General features: G+C 41.9%; 1 protein-coding gene across 2 annotated transcripts in view; it reads left to right on the forward strand.

Annotated features, from left to right (window-relative positions):
* Positions 1-9,195: 9,195 nt before the first annotated feature.
* The window catches only part of MAN2A1 (mannosidase alpha class 2A member 1), a 137,629-nt gene continuing 133,183 nt past the window's right edge, over positions 9,196-13,641 (forward strand). For both annotated transcript variants that reach the window (XM_035562590.2, XM_035562591.2), the window contains exon 1: positions 9,196-9,441. In XM_035562590.2, coding sequence (XP_035418483.1) covers positions 9,307-9,441 — 135 coding nt within the window. In that variant the 5' untranslated portion in view covers positions 9,196-9,306. The remainder of the gene's footprint in view (positions 9,442-13,641) is intronic.

Consider the following 13,641-nt stretch of genomic DNA (forward strand, 5'->3'; position numbering starts at 1 on the left):
CTGCTGGCATGGGCAGAGACACCTTCCACTAGACCAGGTGGCTATCCAACCTGGCCCTGAATACTTCCAGGGATGGGGGATCCACAGCTTCTCTGGGCAACCTGTGCCAGTGCTTCACCACCCTCTGAGTGAAGAATTTTAGGTAGTAGAAGACCACTTTAAGGTCTTCCTGGAGCCCTCTCTTCTCCAGGCTGAACAACCCCAACTCCTTCAGCCTGTCTTCATAGAAGAAGTGTTCTTAATTGTTCTAATACATCCATGTCCTTGTTCTGGGGGCCCCAGAGCCTGTCCACTTCCCTCTGGATGGCATCCCTTCCCTACAGCATTTTGACCACTCCACACAGCTTGATGTCACTGGCAAACTTGCTAAGGGTGTGCTCGATCCCACTGTCCATGTCACTGACAAAGATATGAAACAGCACTGGTCCCAATACTGACCCCTGAGGAATGCCACATCACTGGTCTCCACCTGGACGTTAAGCTATTGACCTCAACTCTGAGTCCAACCATACAGCCAATGCCTTACCTGCCTAGTGGTCCATCTGTCAAATTCATGTCTCTCCAATTTAGAGAGAAAGATATTGTGTGAGGCAGTGCCAAATGCTTTGCACAAGTCTACGTAGATGGTGTCAGTTGTCATTTACTTTTTCACCATTTCTCTTTGTCTTATTATAGTAATGTCTTTTTTTATTATTATTTATTTATTTTTTAAAAGCGCTGCCTGCCCAAATATTTTTGGCTGCACTGTACAGAGCCTTACACATTTAGTATGATTTTTCACAACCATCTTGCCCATAGACTTTTGTATAGTGAAATGCATTAATCAAGAAAAAAAAGTCTCTCTCAAAATATAAATTGATTTGTAGGATTTTTTTTTTTTTATGACATAGATTTCAGCTGAATTGAAAAGAGGTCAAAGGAAAAAAAAAAAAAGAACCAGAATGTCATACAAAAATATGCTGTACTGTATTTCTACAATTTTGAAGCTTTGCTTTCATAGGCAGTAAGCAACAATAGACATAAAATATGCAAATTTTATTCCATATTGTCACCATCATTCCAAGATGAGTAAATTTGTGAATATATGTCATGATTTAATTAGTTCATGTATGCAATAGTAGGAGCATCTGACATATTCTTAAGGATGTTTGCACTTGAAGCTGTGGTAAATTTTCTGATCAAATAAGGATCTAGAACTTCTACAGAAATGAACAGATATTTTCAACCAAAGTGGGCCAGGAAATAATGTATTTCCTTATGCTCACATACACTCCAAAACTTAGCAAAATATCCAGTACCAAATGTACTTCTGGACCACCCTGATAACTTAGGCTGTTACTGCAGAAAAAAATATGCTCAGCTTTTCTCTGCATGGTTTAAAACTTGTGGATTAAAAACGTACATAAGAGCATTAGTGAGGTTCCATAATAATTAGGTTTTTGCCCCAGGTAAAAGTTCAAAAAGTATCTAAAAAGCATGCTGCACAATCCTGTGAAGGGAGACAAGCTCCTGCAAATCTGTATATAGTGGATGTCTCTACTACACCGAGTCTTTGTACAAATATAGAAGACTATGATGTTTATATTTGACCAATTTTTTGTACTTTGGGGCTAAGTAAATGGTCAAGATTATATATATATATTTTTAAATAAATGCACCACAGGAGCACGTAAGTGTAACTTGGTTTACATTTATTTCTGTCACTAGACTTACAATGATAAAACGTACTTTCTGAATTAGGTAGTACTAATCTCACACTTGTAACTGGCCTTTTTAACAAGTATGACATTTGCTGCACTGAAGAATATTTTGTTTTACCATTCATTAGATATTAGTTAATTAAAAAATCTTAACTGATATTCCTGTGTGAGTTCTTAAATTTGAGACACTGTTTTTCACTTCGATGTTGCTAATGCAGAATCTCCACCCATTAGTTGTTGGTTTATCCCCTTCAACCTTTGTTAGTACTTGAAGATTTGCAGTTCTCAGAATGGTTTCCCAGGTTTAGATAACTCTGAGAATAATCAGGATACTACTGTATTCTTTGTCTTTCATTAAATATTGCCTTCCAGTTGTGTTTCCTAGAGAAGGTATTTAGTATGTTTAGGATACTTGGAGATGCAGAAGACTGCCTCTGTCTGTTTTGGGGATGTAACTCCAGTATTACATAATACCTCTGTTCACTATTTTTCTTGAGATCTGAATGACACTGGAAAAGCCCACTGAAAGTTTTGTCGTATGATGTTAGTCTATTCTTCCCTTAGCTTAACCTATGCTTTACTTTTAAAGCCAGTGCTGTGTTTACAATGAATATTTCATTTTCTGCTGTGCTCCATCCTTACTTTGTATTGAGTACTGAGTCAACTTTAATTTTGCAAAATGTATGTATATCTATAGCAGATACATTGTTCATTTTTTTTTGTGTGTTTTTATTCTACTATATTTCCTAGAGAATATCCAGATAATTAAACACATGACTGAGTACCCAAATAAAAAACAGGTATCCAACAGCATTCAGCAAAGAATGAAGGCATTCTTTCATTTCATAAAAACACATTGATGTATTGTTTAATAGCTAGATTCATCATTAATGAACAAGCTTGTCCAACATTTTTTTCTGTTATTTAAAATTTTGCTTTGACTGTTTCTTGTTATTCTGTACTGTTATTGTTGCATAAGAACTTCAGTAAGCTTTTATGTGTGTTCACACACATTCGGACAGACTTGCAGACATGTGGCTTGTCATGGCTTATTTTCAGATCTTTGAAGGTAACTTTCTGATGTTTTGCAATGTCATGCTCATTAAATTAACATTGGCTGTGAAGCTATTTGCTTCCTAGAGTCCAGCTGTTTTGATTCAGCACAGAGAGGATTAAGGCTGTTCAAGGTTCTCCAGTAGAGAAGGGCTTTGTTACAGTGAGTGGGCAAACTGGACATTGATCAGGAAAAATGAATTCAATGTTCATTGCAAACAATCATGTATGGCTCACAAAAAAGCTCAGAAAATGGTGTCAGACAGCACTTGGTGAGAGGGATCAAATAGTTCTAGTATGTCCTCTGAGAACAGGCGGCACCATTGTTTGTAGGTGTCGAGACAGACTGTCAAAAAGCCTTCCAAGGATTTGAAAGAGCCCAGAATCTTAATGTATATACATTTAGACTTGCTTCATTCTACCTTTTTGCTGTTTAGTGTGATATATAATATATTAATATAATGATGAAGTTATTTAACCTATCAGGATAACAGAAGTAATTGATTGTAGCCTCTATATTAACTTTCTGCAAAAATATAGTCTCAAAATTCTGATTTTAACAAAGAAGTACAAAACCATTTTTTCCTCTCCAAATAATATATTGTTACATAAAGACAGAAACTGTAAACATATATTTCAAATCATGCACTCTAAAAGCATTTGGAGGGAATTTCAGTATGTAAGGGAAGAAAAAATTCAGGCTATATATATAAGTACCATATAAAATTAAATTTTTGCAGCAATTCACATCAGACTTGTTAACAGGAGGATGCCAACAGATTACACTACATTTCTTCCATTTCTTCAAAGAAATCCAGTCTTCGCAAAGAGATTTTGAAGAAAAAACATAAGCAGAAATTTGCATTACAAAAATTTAAAGGACAAACAAAAATGAACCTTCCACCTTTGTTCTATATTCCTTTTATTTTTTTTTTTTATTTTTTTTTTTTATTAGAACTACAAAAAACACCAGGAGCTTAAGAAACCTGCATACTTGCATGTTTTCAGCTATATCTCAGCTGAGAATACACGAGGCTTCGTAAATTCCCCAGTGCTCCCTTACACAGTGTTTCAAGATTTATACTAGGCCAATGCAGACTAATTCTAAAGCCATCAGAGTTTAAATACACATACAAACAAATGATTTGCTTAAAATTTACACGGCTCTGGTCCTTGATTCAATCAAGTGATCAAATGCAATGTTTAAAAGTTATATACCAAAGACAAGAAAAGAAATTCGATGGTGTTGAAAGCAATGTCTTATTTTGCTTCACTAGTTACTAATATTTTAGAGAAGAATGACCTGACTGCTATGAACATTGATTGATTTTTTTAGGCTGAAGCCTTACACCTTCAATAAATGCAAAGACTGGCAAGTACTTCTCTATGATACTAATAGTAGGCAATGAGGCACTGCTAAAGTGCTTCCTGGTAGACTTTTCATTTGGATTTAAATAAAAGTGATTGAGCTGACACTTAGGAAACATCAAATGAAAATAAAATAGCCTGGCAGGAATGTGAAGGCTTATTGGTTTAAAAAAATAATAATAATAAAAAAAAATAGGAGGAAAAGGGAAAAGGGTGGGGGGGGGAGATGGGAGAGGTAAGAGGAAAATAGATGAAGGGGAGAAGAGGAAAAAAGGGAAAAGTGGGTAAAAGAAAGGGGGGGAAGAAAACCTGCAAAGGTTGCCAAACTTCTGTGTTCATTACAAAATTTCTGAAACTAGTTAAATTTTTCAAATAAGCAACATATTGATCACTTGTTGTCCAGTCCAGCCATAATGGTTTTAAATGATGATGATACACTTCCATTTTCCCAAATGAAATAGTTCGTCTCTAAGAACTGAAGTTATATATAGCAATAAAAGTTATATATATTTTAAAATAGACATGTTGTCTCTTAAGTTCATGATTTAATAGTCATTGACTTGGTGTGGAAACAAACTCTTGTCAATAAATACTTTCACAGATTTATTTTATTTTATTTTATTTATTTTATTTTATTTTATTTTATTTATTTATTTATTTATTTATTTTTGTTTACAATACTGTTTGCCACAGTAATTATAGCTCTATCTGCTGTTGTGAGTTAGCATGCAGTTGAGGGGGTTATAGAAGTTACACCTGTACAATATTTTTATATTTTCTACCTTGTTTGGGTGTCAGTTGCCTTCAGGTATGGAGTTTACTTGACTGTACAGTTTCTGAATAGCCAGAGATAAGGTTTTTGTGGTCTGTAGTGGAAAATGTAATTTAGATACCATCAGACCAGTCAGTAAGAAAATCACTATTCAAAACCAGTTTCCTCTGTTTCCTATTAGAGGCTAGATCCAGAAAAGGAGTTTGGCGTCTAAGAAAAGGAATAGTATGTTTTTAGGTGCTTAAATTCAAACCTGACATCTAAAAAAAAAAAAAAAATAATAAAAAATTCACTCAGCAGCTGCTTATGGCTGAAGACATATCTGTATTTAAGATGAAACTCTTTCATATGACTGCAGGTCTGGTTTTGAACTTTTGCGTAGGTTTGTCCTACCCTCATTACCTGTGTTCCCATCTAACCCTAAATGAGTAGAAAAAACATGGCCATGACTCTGAAGCCAGAAGATTGCATCCCTCAGAGAATGTAGTTCTTAATGTAATAACAATAATAATAATAATAATAATAATTGTAAAGGATGGCAGAAACAGTGTTATGTGTTGCTAGTACATTGTAGCCTATTGCACAAGGTACTGGCAGAAGACCAAAGTTCCAGCAGTATATTCTAGCCATTATTTAAATGCTTCAACACACAAAAAGTGTTCATGTACACAAATAACATTGACATAGGTGGATTACACACACGTATAAAAAAAAATATGTATTTATTCATAGTATCATACACACACAGATATGTACAGATAGCCTTAAGTAAACATGGCTAGTTTATAAAAGTGGTCAGCATAACCATTGTGTTCCTTCCACACTTCAAAAGTTGATATATTAATTAGTTGTTTGAAAAACAAGCCATTGACATCTATATTTAGGAGACGATTCAAAATCACAGTCTGACTAGATGAAAACATACATTTCTAGTTCCTCACTAACATGCTTAATGCTTAGCATGCTGAGAAAGGGCTGGTTTTACATAAACAACTGTCTTCAGTGTTTTTTTGTTCACTGCCCAGGAATCTTCCCTGAACAGTTTCAGATTTCTGAATGTTATTTCTGAAGCACTTAGTTCTCCTTATCCGCTCCATAAGGTAATTCAGGTATCTATCAAAGGAGCCTGAATTCTACTTGAGAAGAATTTTTTGGACCTGGCTCTGCATCTTTAAGCAAATCAGAACCTGCATATGTTTTAGTGTTGTGTAGTACTGATATCCTTTTCCTATTCTGTGTGGAAAGAAACAAACAAGCAAACACCCACACACCCACACACAGAACCCACAAAGATGAAACAGAACTGGAAACATTGTTCTAGTACTTGTATTTGCATGCTACCAACACTAGATCTACTGATGATAGACTAAAAGTTTTAGTCCTATGACACTCTAAAGGTTTTAGTCCTACGCCACCCTAGCTGAGTCTGTCAATTCTATAGAAGATACATTCTTATTTATCAGCTACTAGATATTAGGATACTGTGGTGTGTCTAACAAAATAGAACAGGTATCTAAGCAGATGACGATTTCTGATATTAAGTGTCATCTAGCAGATATCTCACAACAAGAATAGGAAGAGTTACAAAATCAAATACACAGGAAACATGTCAAAATGTTGCCTAGAAAACCTGAGGTCCATATATACATCATGACACTGTTTTATGTAACCTGAGTTTGTCCCCTCAGACTTTATTACACAGTTTTAAAGCATAAGACCAGATACTATTTTGCACATGATGCATGCTATTATTGATTCAGTGGTCTGCACTTGCTGAAATTATTATGATACAACACATGGTTTTACTGTCATCTTCAGTTGTGGCCTCTCATCACTTGATACACACCAATGAAACAGAGAAATGGCAATACAGCTGTTAATTTCCTTACATTTTAGTCGTGTTCGAAGAAATCATAGTTTATACAGTACTAATTTTATCTGTAAAACAACATTCATGAGTAAAGATCCAAGTTCATAGCTTTCATTGGCCTCAGCTGCAAACGTGGGTTCTGTGTACTTCTGCAGGTTAGATCACCTATGTCTTGGGAAGGAACTTGGGAGGTAAAGAACCCCTACCAGCTTTCTGTAGATATGGTAGATATGCTGGCTTGTGTGACACAGTATCAGCAAGAAGCCCTTTAACAGAGATGAAAACAGTGTCTGACTGTCTGCGGCACTTTTGTTCTCTTAGCCACCTGACCATTATTGTTTCTCTGCAGTACTCTTGTCTCATTCATCAAACTGCTTCTGCCTTTTCCAACTAGGGAAACAGAAGGTCTACAGATCACTGGTTTGTTCACAACTCTGTCTTTCCCTCTAGGCACCCTGCTCAAAGAATACACTAAACATGTCGAGAAAAAAATGAAGAAAAATGCTGCCTGTCTGATCATGTAAAAGATGAGCAAAGGCTTTGGAGTGAACCCTAATAATACATATCCCAGATCCTGATGCCATTTTTTTGAAATCATGTTGTTAGCTTACTGCAGATTTAAACACAGTTTCTCTCTTAGGAAAAAGAAATTTGGAAATGGCATCTTACATAGATCACTGCAAATTTGGATTTTTGGTTGACAAAGGTATCTGAACTCCACTAACAAAGTAACAAATGGGAAAAGAAACATTTTTATTTTCTGTGTGCATCTGCCGCTAGAGGGGGAGATGGAGCAAATGTGAACAAGTCCACGCGTTTACAGCTTTTTGCTGAACAGCAGATAACATCAGGTTTCAAAACTCCTGGGTTTTATTTCAGATTCTGTAGGAGATCCACCTGCATCTTTCCTCTGTTGTGCCAGTCATCGACTGTTGTGCCCTTCCACTGTCATTCTTTCCTCTGACCTGCTTTGTCTCTTATTCCTCTCTTTTCCCTGTTGATGGCCCCTTTCTATTCCTGCGCTAGCCCCCATTTTTTGTCCTTCCCCTGTATTGTCACCAGCGCTCAGCTTCACTCTTCAGCCTCTGTTTCTCACCCCCTGATTAAAATCGGTCTTTCGAAACTTAAACTCAGTCGATATGCACAAAAGTGCACAGTTTCTCTGCTGTCAGCATTTCCCACCATGGTAGCTGATAACATCCATACCCAGTAACTGCAGGAGTCCTGTAAGGCCTTTCACATCCAGAATCTAACACTTTATTATTATTATTATTATTATTATTTACCTAGTGGGAGGAAGGAAATATGGAATATAATATGGAAAAACTTAGCATAGATTTAAATTTCCTGGCTCCTTCAAAAGTCTACTGAACTTTGCTGGCCAAAAATTTGTTAGTATTACAGTTTTAGCAATTTTTTTTTGGGGGGGGAAAGGGGGGGTTAGTGAGAAAGGAAAAGAAAAGCAGTGATGCTAACACCTATTTTTGGACTTCAAATCACAGGGGTGTCAGAGCTTCTCAGCAAAAGTTCTTGATGATGTATTACGTGTGCACTGGTAAAACATGCTTTCAGCACTCGTGCAGTTCTCGGTGACATTTCCCCAAAACACCGCTCAGAAGCAGACAGCGGGCGTGAATACGTCCGAACCATTAAATCTGTGAGAACTGGGAGCCAAACGTCGCAGCAGAGCGGGGCAGCACCCTCCCCAGCGCCGTGACAGAAGCTGCTTTCTGCCAAGCGTGCTCCTGGGGCTCAGAGAAGCGAGGTGCGCGGCGGGGCCGACCCCCGAGGGGGGCAGTCGGCACACGGCTCCCTCACGGGGCCCATGACTCCCCATGGCTCCCTCAGGGGGTTGCCCGCGGGCAGCCGTTAGCCGAGGCCCCAACGGCCGCCGCGCAGGGCGGGCTGGGGGCGGTGCCGCGGCGGTGACACGCTGCTGGCACCGCCCACCCGCGCGGGGGCGGAGCGCGGAGCTCCGGCGGCGGCGGCGGGTGGGGACTGCTGTGGGCGCGGAGTGTGTGCGCGGCGGCCCGGGGGGCTCCGGCGGCGGCAGCGCTCGGGCCGCGGGGCGGGGGAGGCGGCGACAGCCTGCGGCGGCCGGCAGGAGGAGAAGGAGAAGGAGGAGGAGGAGGAGGAGGAGGAGGAGGAGGAGCGGGGCGGCCGCAGGAGGAGGAGGAGGAGGAGGAGGAGGAGGAAGGGAAGCCGAGCGGCGGCGTTCGGTCGGCCCCGCGGCGCTGCTGCCGCCGCCACTTCCCCGCTCGCTGCCGGGCTGCCCGCCCGCCTGATCCGCGCCTCCCGGCGCCTCTCGGCTCGCCGCCGGGCGCTCGGCGGGGCTCGGCGCGCCGCGCGGGGCAAGACTTGCCGCGCTCTGCCGGAGGGCGCTCGGCGCTGCCCCGCCGGAGGAGCCCCCGCGGCGCCGCGGTGCCGCCGCCCGGCGCCGGCTCGGAACTTTCCCCGCGGGGCGCGGGGGGGCAGCGAGGAGGAGGCGGAGGAGGAGGCGGCGGCGGGAGCAGCGCGGCGGGGCCGGTCGGCCGGCGGCGGCGATGAAGCTGAGCCGTCAGTTCACGGTGTTCGGCAGCGCGGTGTTCTGCGTGGTCATCTTCTCGCTGTACCTGATGCTGGACAGGGGGCACTTCGACCACCCCAAGAGCCCGCGGCGGGAGGGCACCTTCCCCAAGGTGAGCGCCGGGACGGGACCGGCAGGAGGACGGGGAGGGGGGGTTGCGGGGGTTGCCTCCGCCACCAACTTCCTCCCCGCCGCGGCGCTCGTCCGGCGGCGAGCGGCGGCCTCGAGCCTCGGCGCCGGCCGCTGGGGCTCGGGGCGCGGCCTCTGGGCGGCGCTGCCCCGGCACCGCCGCGCGTCCCGAGCCGCCAGGAGCAGGAGGGGGCCGGGGCTGGCAGGAGCGCGGCTGGCAGCGAGACCTGCGGGCGCGGGGTGACCCCGCAAACAGGTAGGCAGCGGGGCTCGGGGCCGCGGGGCCCTGCCCCTTCTGCCCCGGGGGGACACCTAGAAGCTGCCCGGCGCCGTGGTGTTAAACCCAGCAGTGTCCGTCTGGTCGCGGCGAGGACGGGAGCGTGTTGGATGGAGAACGCGTGGTGTGCTGTGCCGAGCTGTGTGTCTGCCACACGCTGCTGCGTGCGGAGAGTTTTATTGTCGTGGGGCAAAATAAAGTGTAGAAAACCAAGCGGCGAAGGTGCAGCGTGTTTGTGCCTGCGCTGAATTTAACCTCCCTGAAGGCAGTAAAACAAAGGAACGTGTTTTAGTACAACAGTGAGGTGTCAACAGGAGAACTCAAAAGGCTTGCTGAAAAAGTAAAATTTTATTTTTCTGATAGAACCGCTGATTTTTTCGTGTAATGCAAAGATAATACTTTGACACCACTTTGTTGCTGGCCACGGCAAAAACCTTGACTGAAGTGTATAGAAGGAGCGTGGATCAGTTCTGCCTTTGTTTCTTCGAGTTACAGTTCAGAGGTCAGCCACTAGCTGTTTCAGGAACTAAGAGAATACTAAAGAAGCTTTGAAGAAAGCGAGACAAGGCTGGACTACTGCGGCTGCATCTGTTCAATATACAGTTCCAGCAGGAGAGTAATACTGCGTGTCATACTTGTAAAAGCTAGTACAAGTGCTGCTTTGGTGATATGGTCAGTATCTTATATTAGCAGAGCACCTCATGTGTTTTTATCTCACCAGTTGAGTTTAATCCAGATAAAGAATAGAACAGGGCAGCTCGTACATAGGTGGCCTTTTTTCTTTTTTTTATTTAATGTCAGGATTTGCTTTGAAATACTGAAGTAAATATGGAAGACATATTAGATGTGTTTGGTTTTCCACTGTCAGTGTCCTGCAGTTGAAATTCCTGTCAGTATCCTACAGCATAATGCTTTCTCTCTTATGACCAAGGTCTAGTGCCTCAGTCTGCTGTAACATCTCTTCCTTATACAACATAAGGAGACAAGCAACTCTCCTCACATCCTCCTTCCTCCCCTCGGACTCCTAGAACATTCTGCCAGCATTTACTCTTTCTGCCTTTTCCATACCTAAATTCCTTCGAGGCTGCTCACTCTCACTACTTAGCACTGTTTCAGTCCTTCCTTTGGGTGGAAAAATTACCCTTTTTCTTCTTGCTGCTTTATCCTTCGAAGAAGTTACAGGTTAAGCTGATGTGACTCTGTCATTTCCTTTTTGCTGTCCATAGGGTTCTGAATAGGAGTTTTTCACTTTGTTAAAATTGGGAAGCCTCTGGAACCTAGCAAATGTTTTCTGAACCATGTAATACATCAGTGTAAAGTTGATATGAAAGATGAAGAGGGGAAGAGAAGCCACCGAAAATATTGGAAAGGAAAACGCTACCTTAGCGTACAAAAAATCATGTCAGTGCCGTGTTGTCAGAACTCAGTGTACTATAAATGAAACCAGCCACAGATGTAAAAACTTCGAGCTGCTTTTGTTTGCGAAAAGCTCTGGCAGCAGTGTATTATATGTCCGTGGATTTAAGAAGACATTTTCTTTCATGATGAGAAAGGTCAGTTTTTCTTATTGCTTTGAAGAAGGAACTGAGATTTTTTTATTTTTTTTTCCCCGCAGATTTTCAGATAGCTTCACTTCTTACTTCTTTCTGATCTGACAACGTGCTAATTTTTCAACTTTGCTGTTTCTCTGTGCAGCTCTCGTAAGAGCATCCTTCACCTTGCATATCCTGGAAGTTGCATATTGATTAACTTGCTCTTCCTGACCTGTGTGGTTTACAGTAGCCTCAGAGAGGAGGAGTGGGTTCTTCTGGAAGCAGCTTCCTGTGTAGCTCATCAGCATTTGTCTATCTAAGCTTTAATTTCTGCCAGGATTAGAGTTGGATTTTTTTTTTTTTTTAGCTGGTAGTGTCTGTTGGTCTGCATTCACTGAAAGAATCGTGGTATGTAATACCAGTAGTAAAATGCAGGATGGGGATTGCTGCTCAGCTTTCACTTCTGCTATTTCTTCCAGATGCCTTCTTGTTGCATGATCTCAGGGTTGTGTGCATCAGGCTGAGGCTTGCGAACCTGTCTTTTTTCAGATTTATCTGCTGTTGCAGTCAAGAGTTACCCTTCCTGAGCTTGGTTTCTAGTTCGAGAGTTTAGGTGGTTGTTCAAGGGTGCCAACAGGAATGTCTTGCAGAAGTAATTTTTGGAGAAGATCTCTCAAGGAGTGTGAATACCCCTAAGCAGGAGCCTTTACATATTCTCTATCCAAGTGCTTGTAAATGCTTTTCAGAGCTGTATTAAAGAGAATCTCTGGTCTGACTTTGGAGGGACTGGTAATGTCTTGTCTTTTTAGGTGTTGACTTTGCAAAAGTTGGCATCAGTAGTCTCTTTTAGAGTGAACATTGCCCACGCTCCGTAGTGAGGTGACATCATGGCAACTGTAATAGAACCTGAGCTAATGAAGTGATTTATAGCCTTGTTATCATTGATGGTGCATTTAAATCATATATGAAGATCTGCATGCTGCCATAGAACTGAAATCTCCATTAATTTGGGAAGATTAAGTACAACCTACGGAGACTGCCTTATTTGCCTCTGCTCTCTAAATCCCGTGTGTAACTTCATGGACCCTGCCTGGTTGTCAGCAATATATTATTCTTAAGATGGCCATATCACAAGCTCTCTCTTTCTCTCAGACCTTATTTGTAGTCACTGTAGGATTTCTGCCTGCTGCAGTATACCATGGACTCTGACACTTTTCCAGAGACCTTCTTCTTCCCTGCCTTTCCCTCGCTATTTTGCGTTGTATTCCTTCAGCATGACTCCGGGGTGGATTTCCAAAGCTGTTACCGCAACTGCTTCCCATGAACACTCTGAAAGAGCATTTGGCTCAGAATCTCCTCAGAGGGCTCATCAGCAGTTGATGATGACCTGCTCTAGGAGTTTCAAGCATTGCTATGTACTTTATTTCACCCTTCTCAGCGTAGGCAGTGTTACTACAGTGGTTACTTTTCTTTTAAAAACTCTTGGGAGTAATAGCAGAAATGCTGCTGGTTGAGTTTTAAAATACACTACTCCCCTTTCTCTCTTCCTGCTCCTTTAAATAAATAAATCTAAAAGTTGCTGATAAGCTGCTAGGGAAACTGAACTGTACTTCGGTTTGGTATGGTTGTCTCAAAACTTCTGTATCTGTGAATGGAGAGGAAAATGCTCCAGCTATCATTTCTTTGAGCATGAGAAGACTAATGAAAGGTACTGAAAGTCGGAAGGACGAGCTGTATAGCTGGTCTGCATACCCTAGCGTCCTGTGTAGGAATAGGATGTTTCCTGTCTCAGAAGGCATATCAAGATACAATGTGTCATAGTGTTGTGTCTCACAAGAGGGGCAACCTTACAGCATTGTGCAGAGGCGAGCTTAAGGTGCAGGAGCCTTAGATGCATTTTTAGATTATTAACATATCAGTCCTCACTACAGATTATAGTGTAAGTCTTCTGGTGGAATTCGCTGAAGAGTGATGGAGGATATTTTTTCTGTCTGCAATAACAGAATTATTTGGGAAATCTTTTGGCTGTACAGTGGGTGGAGATTTGAAGTGGTGAGTCCTGTGCTGTCTTCTGTGCACTGAGTGTCAAGTACAAGTGGTCCTTGGACTAAACTGATACAGCTAAATGAAAGCTTCATTCAAATTGAGTCTGGAGTAAGTCCATAAGGAGCTTCACTTGAAGAACCGGTGTTACTGTATACAGATGAAAACCAAATACAGATAAGCACGTATTAATTTATTTGGTATTTTGGATCCAAATAGAAAAAAGATCATTAGGCTAACACAGCATATTTTATCAACTAACTTTACCTTGAGTTTGAGCAAATCCATAAAAGCTGTTCATTTACACAGGCTAGTGGAGTATTTCTTCTGA

The sequence above is a fragment of the Cygnus atratus genome, chromosome Z (assembly GCF_013377495.2).
Source record: "Cygnus atratus isolate AKBS03 ecotype Queensland, Australia chromosome Z, CAtr_DNAZoo_HiC_assembly, whole genome shotgun sequence".
NCBI lineage: Eukaryota > Metazoa > Chordata > Aves > Anseriformes > Anatidae > Cygnus > Cygnus atratus.